Consider the following 15,931-nt stretch of genomic DNA (forward strand, 5'->3'; position numbering starts at 1 on the left):
ACTGATAAGTAGCTTTTCTTTGGCCCAGAACAACCCCGTTCCCTAAAAGACTACATTGATAGCAACCATGTGGGGGTTTGACTCATAATCCTCTGTGCAGGATTCCAGGAAGTTCAGACTGTGTAGAGTTTCAAAACAGGGTGGCTAATCCATACTTTGATGTTGTCAGCTCACAAAGTTTGCGTCAGGCAATAAAATAATGCTACGGTGTCATATGAACCATCTTGGACACTAAGGTCTTCAGGGGAAACTCTGCTCAGTGATCTAGCATTTTGAGCAGAAGAGGGGAGTATAGCAAGGGTAGCCAACATAGTGATCTCCAGATGTTCTGGACAACAACTCCCATCATCTTCAATCAGCCTGGTCAATGCTCAGGGGTGATAGTTATAATCCAGAACATCTGGAGGGTACCACAGTGGCTGCATCTAGAGTAGGGCTTTTCCACAATGCTGTCAGAATTAGGGAACTCCCTCATCAGGGTTCTCACTAGACCAGGAGGAGTCAAGATGCTGCCCCCCCCCCCACAATGTTGCTGGAGTACAGTTTCTAGCATCCCTGAACATTGACTATAGTGCTAGCTGGAGTTCATGCGAGTTGGACTCCCAACAGCATCTGGAGGGTATCACATTGGCCAGCCCTGCACAAGTTTTATGTAACCTGTTAAAATCCTATATATGATGGGCTTAGAATAGGCTTCTAAAAATGATGCTGTCATAGGACATTTACAAAACAACTCCTCCTTTGCCATTGCTTTGTATTACACAGTACTGTTTTTTAAGTGTCATTTTCATGCTTGGTTGTTTCAAAGCTATACATTGCTATGAGTAATAGCTAAAAAAGCAGCCAGCACATTTAGATCAGTAGCAGCAGTAGCAGTTTGTTGTGCTAGAAATAAGATCAAACTGCACAATATGACTTGAAAAGTGGTCCAGTAATGTTAACAGCATAGTTAGCATACTTCTCAGCATTTTTAACCATAGACAGTTCTCAAACAATAATTTGTTACTGAGAAACTCTCAGGTGATGTTATCGGCTTCAGTACAATTCCAGTGAGATGGAAATAGGGCAAATGTATGTGAGGAAAGCAGACAGCACATGATAGTGGGAATAGTTTTGGTGCTCTCATGTCCCTAGTTTCTTTACCCACAACCACATTTGAAATTGTTGTGGTAACGCTGCATCTGAGATGTACCATTGCCACTATCTAGTTACTTGATGGTTAGTGATGTGGTCCTGTGAGCCGAAACATTTTTCCAAGGGACAGTATGATTGATTTGAGCTGGGGCTCTTTTGATTATTTAAGAATAACCAAACAACGAAGAATGTTCAAGTTGTACGCTGGCTGCTGGTTGCTGGCTCGAAAGGTTAGCTATCAAATCAATTCTTCATCAGACACAGGAGAAACACTTCTAACAATAGGTTTAAGTGGTTTATTTATAATTTAAAAAACACCAAGCTGTTGAGTCCTCCCCACCTCAAGATCTAGCCCAGCTCATGTTCTTCTTGTTGTATAACGTTGGGACATTCTGCACAGAGTGTCACTTTCACATCTGAGTGGACATGCACAGCCTTGGTTTTCATGGCAAAACCACCAGAATGCCTATATTACGCAAATCCAATTGAAAAAAATACGTCAACGTAATAGGCTGTATGATAACAACTGCAAAGTTATTTACTAGAAACTACTTCTCAAAAATTAGATACAGCTTCTCATAGTGTCAAAATCAGCATCGTGACATAATATATTAAAATGTAGCTTATGCAGTTGACAACCAAGTCCAGTATGTACAAAATACAAATCCTATTTTGTCTGTGCCGTAATACATTAATTTCTAACTTCTTCATCTTCTCTTGTATTTTTCTGTCTGGTGTATTCTTTAGAAGAGTGACAATTACAATTTTGATTTTGACACTATGAGAAGCTGTATCTAATTTTTGAGAAGTAAAGGTAAAGGGACCCTGACAATTAACTCCAGTCGTGAATGACTCTGGGTTGTAGCGCTCATCTCACTTTAAAGGCCGAGGGAGCTGGCGTTTGTCCGCTTCCGCAGACAGTTTTTCTGGGTCATATGGCCAGCATGACTAAGCCGCTTCTGGCAAAACCAGAGAACTGCATGGAAATGCCATTTTGAGAAGTAAGGTAAAGGTAAAGGGACCCCTGACCATTAGGTCCAGTCATGGCTGACTCTGGGGTTGGGGCGCTCATCTCGCTTTATTGGCCGAGGGAACCGGCGTACAACTTCCAGGTCATGTGGCCAGCATGACTAAACCGCTTCTGGCAAACCAGAGCAGTGCACGGAAACACTGTTTACCTTCCCGCCGGAGTGGTACCTATTTATCTACTTGCACTTTGACGTGCTTTTGAACTGCTAGGTTGGCAGGAGCTGGGACTGAACAACAGGAGCTGACCCTGTTGTGGGGATTTGAACCACCGACCTTCTGATCAGCAAGTCCTAGGCTCTGTGGTTTAACCCACAGCACCACCCGCATCCCTATTTTTTTTGAGAAGTAGTTTCTAGTAAATAACTTTGCAATTGTTATCGTATTATGTTTACATATTTTTTTCAATTGGTTTTCATGGCAGCAAGTAATGATGGGGGAACAGCATGATGCTGTGACAGGAGAATCCTCTACCATTACGAACATGAGTCAGGAATGTAAATGATCACTCCTTGCTATGGCCCTTTCCTGCTGCAATGCACCTTTGTCTCATTTAAAACCACTCTGCTGTAACCATTGAAGTAGCAATTTGCTCTTAAATGTCCTGCCATACAATCTGGAAGCCTTTTTAAAAAGAAAAAATGTTTTCTGAAAGCACATTTACATATTACTCATTGCAATCACATTCTTAAATGGGCTGAAAAGTAAGCATGAAGGTTTTCCTCTGTCTAATACAATCTTGGTGTCATGCCTAGTTTGGCCCTGAGATAAGTGGCTGTCGGGACATTTGCATCATCTAAAACAAAGCATGATTGTCTTATCTGCCCTGCTGCCTTCCCCCCTCCCCCCAAAAAACACCTGTGGTTTTTTTCATGAGCCGATTTAATCTGTTAGTTAAGTAAAACTCATAAAATTAATCAATTAAGATTTCTTAAGTCAGTGAAGAACCCTAAACTACATGGCACACTACACTAACTGGAAAGACAGTCTGCTCAGAGGAACAGTAGCAGCAGATGGGGAGAGTGTTATGGAGATTAAATGAAAATGTAAGGATGGGATGCTAGCTCTGCTCCCTGTCCCTGTTGCACTCTACTTCTTGAAGGAAATCTGTCTGCAGTGGAGAAGCTTCCTCTACTCTTGATTTTGGATAACTTTCACCCATATGATTCTGTGTTCCCAATACTTTCAAATTTGGGTTTCTGTTTTATGTAAGACTAGACTAGAATGTCAGGATACAAACAGAAGCAATTGCGTTAGGCAGAGATGTCTACAGATGCATGAAGATTCACTGGAGCATCTCCTCTGCTGTCGTTTATTGCACACCCTAAATTGATTTAATTTCTGGACATACATATCCCACTGTTCTTCCATCGTGGAACCCAAGGGACCATACTTTGAAGAATTCACTTCATAACTTTCTTATATTTAAATCCTAGCTTCCTTACTTTTAAAGGAAATGAATTCCTTACTGACAATGCAACTGCTCCAACATCAGTAATACTGTGCATTGCAGCAAGGAAGGCTTTCCAGGGGTTGCAGTTTGGAGAAGATTGCATCTTCCGATGAACCAGTCCTTGGGCTGGTTCCCTTGTGGGAAGCCTCGATCTTATTAAGACAGTGTAGGAGCACAGGAAAGAGCATTGGGAAAGAACCAGGCTGAAATTAAACAAATGCCAATGAAAAAATTATTCATCCTTCCTCAATGGTTTATTGACCACTTTGATATATTTTTATGGTTTGGCAGTATATAAATATATTTACAAATAAATAATAAGTAAATAAGTGTTAACCAAAACACATGTACGTAAATATTCAAGTAAAATATAAGCACATTTTAAAACATAGATTTAAGCGCCCTTTAATATTCAGTTGATCATTGTTAGCATTGTTAGCATTGCAAAGATGTTACATATTCTGTATGCCTAAAATTTGGAGGTGAACAATGTTCTAAAGCATAAGAGAAGAATTTGTCACTAGGGGTGGAGCAGAAATGGATTCAGCTTACATTAAAGGTGGGCATCTAGAATTCCATCTTTCGAAACAGTCAGAAACTGAAACAGCCATCATTTGAAAGCCATACATATCCAGATTTTGTAATGCAGTTCTCCAGCCAAGTAATACCGTATATTCAAAAATTTACATATGCTAGGATAAAGTGTGCCTACAGATGCATATAATGGTGGAAATAACATCCAAAAATGGGTGCAAAAATGTGCATTTTAGGATAAATTCACACTAAGATGCTTATTAATTTTCATGAAGGCTTTAAAAAATATAAATAAATAAATTTACAGTGAAATCTGGAGAACTTAAGACTAGAAAAATGAGAGAAAATGAAATTGATAGATCTGCCTATCCTTATATACCACCCTTTTTACAATTTTAATTCATCTTTGTTTCTCCACAAGGTCAACTCCAAAGCAAGCAATTTTTTTTCTTAACTGGTTGCAACAAGTATATGTAGATGGCGTAATGGAACGTGGAAGTTTTCACCATCCATATAAAGCCCTTAACTAGTTATCTCACAGTAGGCTTCTTTAAAAAAAAATAAAATCGCACAAACATGATTGAAAACATTTAATGTTGTTGGATGCTTTCAGGGCAATTTCAGGTTAACAGGACATCAGGAAAATGTAAAAAGCAGCTCTTTGTGTAACAAAAATATCAAATCTTTGTTTTTGCGTGATTCTCATTCACTTTACTACAATGCTGGGGCAGGAAAGGAATGACATATATAGACTATTCTGTTATTATGTCAGCGATAGGTTTAGTCTCCAAACAAACTGTATGGGGAAGGTTATGTTTTGGAATAACATCCTGTGTTTTCACGCTGCCCAGCTCTTTAGTGACAGTCTGAGGTTGCATTGTATTAACCCAAGGCATTTTCCAACGTTAATTGATATCCCAGGTTTGTCCAGAGGAAAATCTACAGCTCCCCACAACATGCTTGACAAGTTATTATATTTATTTTGGTCAAAGCCTCGGTGCACAGGATCCCTCGTGGAGGTGGTCTATTATTGGAGTCCCATATGCTTTTTGTTTGGGAAGAAAGCAGTCACTGTGTCATACTGTTACAGAGGGTATTCTTTTTCAAGGATGTTGTTCCCTTGAGGACTATATCATGCCAGAGTTCCGAAGTCTAATAAGACCTTTTGTAGCTCTTATTGTGCAAAGGGTCTGGGAGGGAGGCAGGAGTTAAACAACAAGAAAAAAGAGAGGTAATTTAAGAAACGATAGCAGACCACATGTTGAAGAATGTGAACATCAGAGAAGAAAAGAGTAAAAGTGAACCTGCTGTTCTTTTTTAACTACTATCTATGCAAGGATATGATCTCTCACAATACCCATACATTTTATGAAATGGTTAATAAACAGTGAAAGACATTTTTAATACAAAAAGGTTAATTTTCTGGTTCTTAGCAGCCTCTGAAATAAGTGAAACATTCAGAGTACTGGAGAAACTGGAGAGCCATTTGTATGATTCCTGGAGGCCTGCAGTGACTTTAAAGCAGAGGGAAAGGGGACTTTTTAAGCTCAGGGGCTGTTCTCCTTTGTGGCTAATCTTCTGACCTCACTAGCTAGAATCCACAGACATCCAGTGAAGCTGAAAAATTCAAAGCTATGGCACTTGCTCCAAGAGCAGGCGACAATAGTCACTAACTTGGGCAATTTCCTCTACTATTAGAGCTTTAGCAGGATACGTTAGTTGACTATGCATGACTATAAAGGATACATGACTAACACGAAGGAGAAATACTTTCCTTTTGCTTCCATGGCACAATTGTGGAAATAAAATTGGCTAGTCAACATGTGACCTTCTTTCTTTTTAACCCCACCCCCACCCCACAGCATTTGGTTCCACCACAACGCATTTGCATCAGTGAAGAATCAATGAACCTTTTGAGTCTCTACACATCCCCTTCTTTGCCCAACATCACTTTAGGACTTCCAGCCGTGCAACCACAACTCAGTGTAAGTAATCGATTTAGGGGGTATTTTCATTGGCTTTGGATATGGATCACACAAGGTATATCAGTTCTTTTAGATTGCATAACGTTCTCTCAGGAAGTTATTTCAAGACAATGTTGGACTGGTTCTAGGCAATGCCACTGTTAAATTTTGTACCAGATAGGGAGGTCCTTTGTCTTTACTGATGACAACCCTCTTTTTTGAAGGGCTGTGAGAGGTCAGTCTTCTGTTTGAAGGACTCTCTGGTCCAAGCCCAGTTTAAAGACAAAGAAGCATAAGAAAGAACAGGGATCCATCAAGAGTTAGACAGCAGACCGGGCAGATACAGATTGTCTGGTGAAAGTATTCCTCACTGTTGTGAGTAGGGATAGAGAAGTTCACTTTTTTCTCAGCAGACCAACTCAACCTGATGCTTCCAAACTTGCTTATGGATTGGAATGCAACTTCCAGTTGGATTATACATTTATTTATACCACCAATTACACACACACACACAATCTAGCAATAGCAAATTCATAAATCGATAAATGTGTATTTTACATTAAAAGTGTGTCATTTAAGTGTGGGCTGTTCATGCATTCTTTAAAAATCCATACAAAGTTTTCATTCTGTCACACCTGGAATATTCAACATGATGCAGTTAGATTCTAGCTGCCATCAACTCCAACCAGCAAGACCAATGGACAAGGATGATGGGAGTTGTAGCCCAACAACATCTGGGAGCAACCATGTTGGCTACCCCCATGTTATACTCCAAACTAAATCCTCAAGGACACAACAGACCAACAGGTCTCCCTGTTCTCCTTCATGTTTCTCCTCCCACTGCTTTTCTCTAAACTGAGCTTTTCAGACATGGTTGTCCACCTGGAGATAAGTTATAAGAGAAGAACACAAAAGAGAAATGGCAGCTTGCCATTAAGCAACCCTTAACCACCTGCATTCCAAATCATGCCCTGCCTCTTAGGCACATCTCTTCTTAGATGTTTCCTGGAGACCATGGTCTCAACTGACCTCCAACCTTAGTTTGTACCGTGGAAATAGTGAGTTGCTCTCAACTAATTCGATACTGGTTCATCTGCCTTCATTCTCTGGCCTTCTTTTGTTTGTTTAACTATCATTTTCATTGATACAGGCATCAGCGCCATTCAAAGAAAAACAGAAGTGTGAGACCCAGACAATCAGGCAAGGAGTAGTTTTGCCAGGACAGTACAGAGGAAGCATCTCTTCACCTTCTGCCCCTCAGCCAATTGTCCTAGAAGGAAAGCCTAACAGTAGCCACCAAGCTCTCCTCCAGCATTTGTTACTGAAGGAACAAATGAGGCAGCAGAAACTCCTGGCTCCAGGTAATTAGCAGTGACTATTTATGGGCAGATTCTTCCTTTTTAAGAATGAAAATGTTATAAAGGAATATCAGGAGCTCCTTTAGACCAAAGCCAGACTACTTGTCCATCTAGTCCAATTTTGTCAAGTCTGACCCACAGCAGCCTTTCAGGGTCTCAGCCAAAGGTCTGGTTACTTGGTCCTTTTAACTGGAAATGCCAGGGATTGGAGATGGAATCTTCTGCACAAAGGCATATCTAGAGGTTGGCAACACCAGCCCTGTCAGAGCAGGGGGCACAAAAATCATGTGTGGGTTGCCATACGTCCGGGTTTCCCCAGACGTTTTAGTGATTTTTGGAATTTTCAAAAATTCCAAATGCTATTTCCAGTGGACAAATACCAGACATATATCAGCCCTAATATTATGCATATGTGTGTGGCAACACACCACCGCTATCCTGGCAAGATCAAACACGGGAGAAGCTTCGCATCCTTCTCACATCATGGTACAAAGGCGTGCATGTATTTTTTCTGTACTTCCACCTCGCCTCACCCTTCAAGTACTTGGGTCACATAAAACATAGTAATTTCTTATGCAGCCATTGCGGTAAAGTGATTTTTTCCTGGGGTGTGTGTGTGCATGCTGATACAGCTGTTTGCCAAGGGTGTAAGTCAGGGGTGAAACTAGGCTTTATTTCACCTGGGTGAAAGACCCAATTTGGCACACTCACCCACACACATTTGCTTACACACACAGGCTGGAAGCTTCAACGGCGCCTCTCTGGAAACTTCACCTGGGGCAAAAAAAACTAGCTAGCCCCTCTCCCATAGCAATGGGAGCAATGAGTACACCTCCTTAGCTATTGGTTCATCCTCTGTTTTCTCACTGTCAATTCCCCTAAGGAGAAAAAAAAATTGTCCATTGTGATTCTGCTTTCAAGTCAAAGCTGTTCTGCTCTTTTATTTTCTGGCCCCATGATTTACAAAGCCCATTAGTTTGTATCTGCTGATTAAAAATATATATATATTAGTGGGATGGGTTAAGAATATGTAAGCATGGCTGTCACTTCATTAGTTATTACTCTAATTTGTGATTGTTGTCGTTGTTGTTTCAAAAAAGACATATGGAAGAGCATTCCTTATAGTGTGATAATTCAAGGGCTCCCACGCTTGAGTTCCTAAGCTTCTCCAGTCCACATGTTCCTTCATGTTTGGTTTGGTTTTCAATGGAGCATCTTAAGAAGACTCCTCAGTGTTATTGATGGGCATATTTGAATATTGGAATGTTGTTGGTTTGTAGGAGGGGTGCCTCTTCATCCTCAGTCTCCACTGGCAACAAAAGAAAGAGTCTCACCTGGCTTAAGAGTTGCACATAAGTTGCCTAGACACAGGCCACTAAATCGGACCCAATCCGCTCCGCTTCCTCAGAGCACCTTGGCACAACTTGTTATTCAGCAACAGCACCAGCAATTTCTGGAGAAGCAAAAACAGTATCAGCAACAGATCCACATGAACAAAGTAAGTATCCCATTCAAAACCCTAACACACAATGAATACAGTGCTTGTACAGTGTACATGCCATTGAAGAAAAAGGGAAAGCCCTGCATGCCAGTTTACAGTAAGGTTTGCTTATATTAAAAATGGTTTGATAAAAAAAATGTTTGCCAAACCAACTCCCAGAGAAGGTCTCTTGCATCAAACTGCAAGTACATGCTATTTTTCATTATGTCATTGAAATAAGTATTGTTTTGTATACCCAGATTGTTCCTCTTAATGACCTATTTGTAAACGTTAGGCTTTTTGTAAATTGCTCAAGTTACCAAGACTTCTAAACAGCCATTGCTCATTCACATTTGAACTTTTCATTCCGTTATCGCAGATAAAATTATGAAGCTTTCACTGCAAACTGACTGAGCAGAGCTAACAGCTTTTACTTTCAAGGTTATAGGTCAGTTTTGAGGATTACAGTTTAGTAAACTGAAACATGAAGACTATTACCTTCAAACACAAACCCTTTTGCTGCTTTTCCACTGCCTGCATGAATGCAGTGTAAAGGGTGTCAATGAAATATAGTTTATTGTTTCATCCAAACCAGAAAATGGGAAACTTTGTTTAATTGAAGACTTCTAGTGGCATTCAAGCATGCTGAGAGGAACGAGAATGCATGCATGGACAGAAAGATCATTCACCTCTCATCTTATTAAGATATAAGCCATATCATCTTACTAAAAACACACACATAAACAATAGCCATTTTAATTTTCAATATTTCCTACCAAACAGCTTCAAATTAGTCACATAAGATCTTGTTCTGAAATTTTGGAAGTAAATTTTTATGTAGAGACAAACCGACGATAAACATTAGCTGGGACTAAGAATGTATATAACTGCCAATGTTTAGTTGGCCTATGTCATAGTTTACTGTGGTGACAGACTATTCTGTCAGGTATTTTATACATCTTTTTAGCGATTTCAACATCTGCTATGCCTATTCCTATAGGCAAGTTATTTAAGAAATTTCTAGGGCTCTGACACAGAATCTCTTAATTATGGCAGTGGATGTGATTGGCAATCACATGAAAGGAAACATAATGAAAAATAAAAAGTATAGGGGAACCAATCTTGCTAGGGAACACTTCCCCCAATGGGTACTGATTTCTTGGAATCTCTTAAGAATTCCCAACCAAATTAAAAACACAACCTTGAGTTTAAGTACATAGTTTGTACAGTGGTTTGATTATTAAATCTCATCTTAATTAGGAAAAATGAAAACTAGAGAACTTCAAAGTTCAGAGCTGATCCTTGCATGTTAACCCCTCTCAACTTGGGTGTTTTGATTACTCAACTTGGACTCCACTTGGCTTTTCATTTACTATGTGTTCCATATGTTTAATCAAGATGCCATAGGTACATCTTGGTTTTCAAAATATTTCACCTTCCTGCAATTGTCTGAACAAAAGCAAGCTTTTATTACTGATTGAAAGACAGAAGCTCTGTGATTTTTTCCCCAAGGGTGTCCAAAATAAATAGCGATTAGCTAACTTCTAGGTTTTTTTTTTTTCTCTCTCAGAAAGAATTAAACCACCATTTCATCTTGCATTTTTTTCCTGAGCTTTCTTGCACAGGGTTGTTTGTTTTACAGACCCACTAATAAGCCAAACATAATCCACCAGGTATGCATTATGGTCTGTCAAGTGCTACACAATATCCCTTGATTTTTGCAACTCAGGTCAGGCAGATTAGTAATGCCCCTGGTGGGCTGCCATACATAGCATGGTGCAAATTTGGTTTGATGGGCCACAAGTTGTGCAGGGTTGTGTTATATGACTGGATCCTTAAAAGCTACTTTGAAGATTCTACTTTGGACAGAAAAAATGGAATATAAATGTTAATAAATAAGATGGATCTGTATTCATTTGCAACTTTTAACAAACTTTTTTTTTTTAATTAAAAATTGTTGTATACCACCATTCATTATCAAATTCCAGGGCAGTTTGTATGATACATTAAAATCGTAAATATTACAAACCACAGCAGAAAAAAGTGTAACGTTTCACTAGGCATTAACATTGTTTTGCTAAATAAATAGGTTTTTCATATGCACCAAAAGAGACAACTAAGGCCTTTCACATGTCAGACACCAACCTTACATCTATCATGAACTGAAATAGGTCCAGATGTCATTTTGACTGCAAATGGTGTGGGGAGATTTTTTTTTCTCACTTGAAACGAATATAGTTCTTTAAAAACCAAACAATACTGTAATTTCAGCAACCAGCTATGCTGCGGTGTACACATTATTTCTATTGAGTTGTCCCATTCAATATAAAAAGCTGGTTGCTCCAGAACAGCCTTTCTCAACCTTGGGTCACCAGATGTTGGTAGACTACAACTCCCATCATCCCCAGCTAGCAGGACCAGTGGTCATGGATGAATTTACTACACAATCATAATAAAATGAAACGATTGAAATAACAATGTATTCATAGCTCAGGGAAATGAAAACCTCCTTGCTGGTTGCAAAAATAATAATATTGCGCTGAGTGATTTTCTTTTGGAGGAAATTACACAAACAGGATGCCACCACCAAGAAGGCCTCTTCCTTGGTTGCTACCCACCTTACTTTATTTGGGGAATGCTTGAAGGAGGTAACAGTGGGACTGGGAAAACTCCCGGTCTGAAAAGTTGCCATGTGATTCTGTATGAAGAGATGCCCACCTGGATCAACACATTTTAGCAACATCAGGAAAACCACTTAAACATTAAGGATGATCTGGCATCTGCATGAATTGTTTCACACTGTGACAAGTTGTGACTTGTCCCTCGATGCCCATCTGTAAAGTGTGAATAATAATGACAGCAACAACAAGTTGCTTTGGAAAGCAAATTACCCCATGGGTAAGAATGAAAAGTCCTTGTCTGCGCCGTGAGTAGTATTTGCTCATTTTTATTTTTAGCATAATTGCAATGTCGTGTTAAAGACTTTGAAGTCTTTTACAGTTTTACAGATCACCTCTGGATCAACACAAGCCCTGATCTATAAGAAGACCTTTGGACTGTTTAGCCTTGCAGAGTTGCAGGAATCAATCGGGTTCTTTTCTTTGATAAAGTTAATAAATCCCAGCTATAAGCCAGCACTGTGACTGGGGTGATAACTAGCAAAAGCTAACACAGGCCAAAGGTAAAGCTCCCCCCCCCCAATTGTTTCTGCTATAAAAAGAATAAAACAATCAACTGGACCAAAAAGTTTGCCTTACTTCCTTATAGCAGGAGAAGATCCCCCATGGTTTATTCTGTCATTTGTCAGAGACCATGTGTTTGAAGTGGGAAACAGTATACCTCTTCATTGGAGTCTGAAGTTTATACCTAAGGGATGCAATACACTGACCTTCTCAAAACATTTTAGCTGAAATGCAAATTTTGACATCTCATCCAGAAGTCAGTGGAGAGTCTTGCCCTTGCTTTTGAAAAATGAACGTGTGGAAACCTGAACTGGGCTTTCCCTTTTAAAGATAGTCTTTGCTGTTGCCAGATTTAATATACTTCTGTCTAGATGACAGCTTGTTTCCTCGTAGAGTCCTTTGATCACAATTTTTAGAACTCCATTCTGCCCAATAAACGGGATAGTATGTCTGGCAGCTCCAGTTAAACTAATTGTCATAGGTACCAAAAGACTGGCTCTACAACAGAACTCTTACTGTTTTGACTCTTGTTCCTGTCTCTGCAAATAACTTAAAAGATGCAATTTCTACTCGCACCATTGGCACCAGGTTATTGGCATGCATCTAAAAACATTAGAACTGCAGGGAAAGCAAGATAGCGGATATTTTCACGAGCCCTGGAAAGCAATTAATAGAGAGTGTCTTCAGAACTGTATCCAAACTTACTGCATCATATTATGAACCCTGTGATCACGTTGTATCATGTGATGAATACACACTCAGATTTGCAATACTGTATACTTTAATAAATATCCTAAATATTTTGAAAAGTGGTTTTCTTTAAGTGCTTGATGTGTTTCCCTGAAATCATTTTAGCAATCATTACCAAAAAAACCCAGACCTGTAAGGTAGAATGAGTTTATCATTCTCACACAACAGAGGGAAAAAGTCTCAGCTTGAGGTGTATGGGCTTTCCTGAGGTGTTGCTCGGCTACAACCCCAGCCACATCAATAAATTGTAAAAATAAAATAAAAAAGAATTGTCAATTAATGGCTACTCCAGCTTGTACTGGTCTTAGGATAAAAAATTGCCAGAACTTAGAAACATGTCACAACTAGGAAACCTTGAATATTTTATCCTTTCTTTGTTTGTTTGCTATGGATGCTTACGAAAAGCATTAATTTTCAATTAGTAGAGATATTTTCTCTCAAAGATTTGAAGTTGAATGGGAGTGGGACGATATGTTTTTGTTGGATATGCAAGCCTCTGCTTACTGCCACAAGTGGTTAGGTGCGTGGACAGATTTGTGCATAATATTGGTTTTAGCTCAACTGACTAGTATAAATGATGCCCCTTAGGCATTTGTGTCATGCTTTTTGGATTAGTTTGCAGACAGCACACAGGGCAGCTCATCTCTGCACAGACCTTTATGCTGCTGCTCCTGTTCGTAGGTACACTCAGGGCACTTTGTTCTTTGAATGTCTGTGCAGCAATTTCATTGAAAGGGTTTCAGGAAATTATGGATTTTATGAAAGCTTACACTTGGGGAAGAATACATGAAAAGACCTTGCTGTAAGCAAAATATATAATATATTTATACGGCTTGTGTTCTGCGGCTAGGTTATTTACTTACCATATTTTCCTGCGGAGTGAACCAGGTACAGCTGCCTTTTGAAGTCCTTTCTTCGTTAGACTAATTTCTCAAAACGCTTCCTCTGGTGCTGTGCTGTTTACTTTGGCTTATACGTATTCCTGACGGTTTAATTTCCTGCAAACAAAAGAAATGACATGGTCCAGGTTCCATTTGCTGGAAGCTGTTCCACCAAGTAACTTTCTCGGTTTGGATCAATTGCCAATACAGTGGTACCTCGGGTTACATACGCTTCAGGTTACATACGCTTCAGGTTACAGACTCCACTAATCCAGAAATAGTACCTCGGGTTAAGAACTTTGATTCAGGATGAGAACAGAAGTCGTGCTCTGGCGGCACGGTGGCAGCAGGAGGTCCCATTAGCTAAAGTGGTTCTTCAGGTTAAGAACAGTTTCAGGTTAAGAACGGACCTCCGGAATGAATTAAGTACTTAACCCGAGGTACCACTCTACTGCTTTTGAGAACTGCACTTGGTACAGTTAGCCCAAACGCAGCTGAATGGTCATTATTAAAGTACAGTACTGTCTTCCTAGATCTGTTTGTTTTGTTTTGTGCAGCACTTCATATATTTTAGATTATATATATATATATATATATATATATATATATATATATATATATATAAAACAGTACATCTTAATGATTGCCTCCTTTGAATACAAGTTAAGGGTCCTATTTCCACCAAAATATGAGGGTAGATTACCTTTCATGTTGAGTGTTAGAATTCTGTGGGCTTCATGCAGCCAAAGTTAATAGGGTTCAAATCAGCCATGAAGGTCCCTGGGTGATATTGGTCCAGACAACATCTCTTAGCCTAACCTAACCTCACAGGGTTGTTGTGGGGATAAAGTGGGGACGAGGGAAACCATGTACACCACCTTGAGCTCCTTGGAAGATAAAGCTGGTGTATAAATGTAATAAATAAATATTGTGCCATTAACAGTACTTTAGCCAAGCATGGCAATCCTTCCTCTTGCTCTTTTTACACTGTGCCCAGGCATCTAGCCTTCTCTTGCTACACTGCAGCCTTGTTCTGGTTACTCCAGGTCCCCCAAGCCCAATTCCTCTTCCCTGTCCAAACTTGACTTCCCACTTGCTAGGCCACAAACAATTCCATGCTGTTTCACCCCAGTGCTTTTGTGTGCCTCTGTTCAAATGCAACCCTAGCTCTGATAGATCTCTCCAGCTTTCTCCTTTGTGCTGGCTTTGAAGTGGCCAGATTCACAGTTCTTGTGTGTCGAGGTCCCCAGGGCCATCCCAATAACTCACACATCACACAGAATTTTTTGTTTAAGATTTTTGGCATAATTTTGGCCACAACTTTATTGAAATACAAATTTGTGAGTGGTTGCTTAGGCATTGGTTGCGACTATCTGCCCCCACCATGGGGGACAGACTGACATTCCGCACGATGCGAAAGTCAGAATAGGGGAATACACTTGGGGGTAGTGACGGAGCAGGGAACCTGCCCTCACTCCAAATGCAACCAGGAGCTCATTGCTATGGCCCGAGCCCCCTTGACAGAGTGGACAAGCAATAGTTAGCCCCCAATTCCTTTAACGGAATCCCTTGCAGCAGCAGCATTAGAGGGGCAGGCACTCAACCTACCAAGGGCAGGCACTCAACCACTTCCCCTCAACCAACCAAACCATAAACCAATGCCTAACCGCAACCTTACAAGTTGTGGCGATTTGCTACGCAGTAGGCAAAAACCAAATGGCCCCAGCCAATCAGCCAGATGGACAAAATTCCTACCAGGCCCCTGCCCTAAGAGCAGACGACCCCATGACAGGCATAGCAAGGTCAAAGCGAACAACCCTAATTCTAGGGAGGGAGGGACGGGCAATCCGATGCATGAAAAGAGGAAGCCCTAGCCTCGTGCAAGGAGTTTTAGCATTTCTGGCTGTCAATCAACAAATGGCAACATTAACTTCTTCCCAACAACAAGGGAAGCCCCAATCGCATCAGTGGCCAACGAACAATTAGCCCGCCCCCAACTTTGGAGTGTCCTGACGGCCCCCACCGCAACACGTGCTCTCCATGAAGGAGAACACGCTTTCACAGCTGCTGGGAGACAAATAAATGCATCCCGAGTTCCAAGCCTCACTCCTGTGAAAACAGGGTTGGTTTTCAGATCGTCCCCCCATCACAACCATGTGTGTCTCTCCC

General features: G+C 40.4%; 1 protein-coding gene and 1 long non-coding RNA gene across 9 annotated transcripts in view; one reads left to right on the plus strand and one right to left on the minus strand.

Annotated features, from left to right (window-relative positions):
• The window catches only part of LOC307199859, a 531,299-nt gene that overhangs the window by 502,614 nt on the left and 12,754 nt on the right, over positions 1 to 15,931 (minus strand). The window lies entirely within an intron of this gene.
• The window catches only part of HDAC9 (histone deacetylase 9), a 474,032-nt gene that overhangs the window by 272,089 nt on the left and 186,012 nt on the right, over positions 1 to 15,931 (plus strand). For all 8 annotated transcript variants that reach the window (XM_079947890.1, XM_079947891.1, XM_079947889.1 and 5 more), the window contains 3 exons: positions 6,010 to 6,132; positions 7,262 to 7,472; positions 8,750 to 8,967. In XM_079947890.1, the coding sequence (XP_079804016.1) occupies positions 6,010 to 6,132; positions 7,262 to 7,472; positions 8,750 to 8,967 (552 nt within the window). The remainder of the gene's footprint in view (positions 1 to 6,009; positions 6,133 to 7,261; positions 7,473 to 8,749; positions 8,968 to 15,931) is intronic.

The sequence above is a fragment of the Podarcis cretensis genome, assembly GCF_951804945.1.
Source record: "Podarcis cretensis genome assembly, chromosome: 12".
Classification (NCBI taxonomy): domain Eukaryota; kingdom Metazoa; phylum Chordata; class Lepidosauria; order Squamata; family Lacertidae; genus Podarcis; species Podarcis cretensis.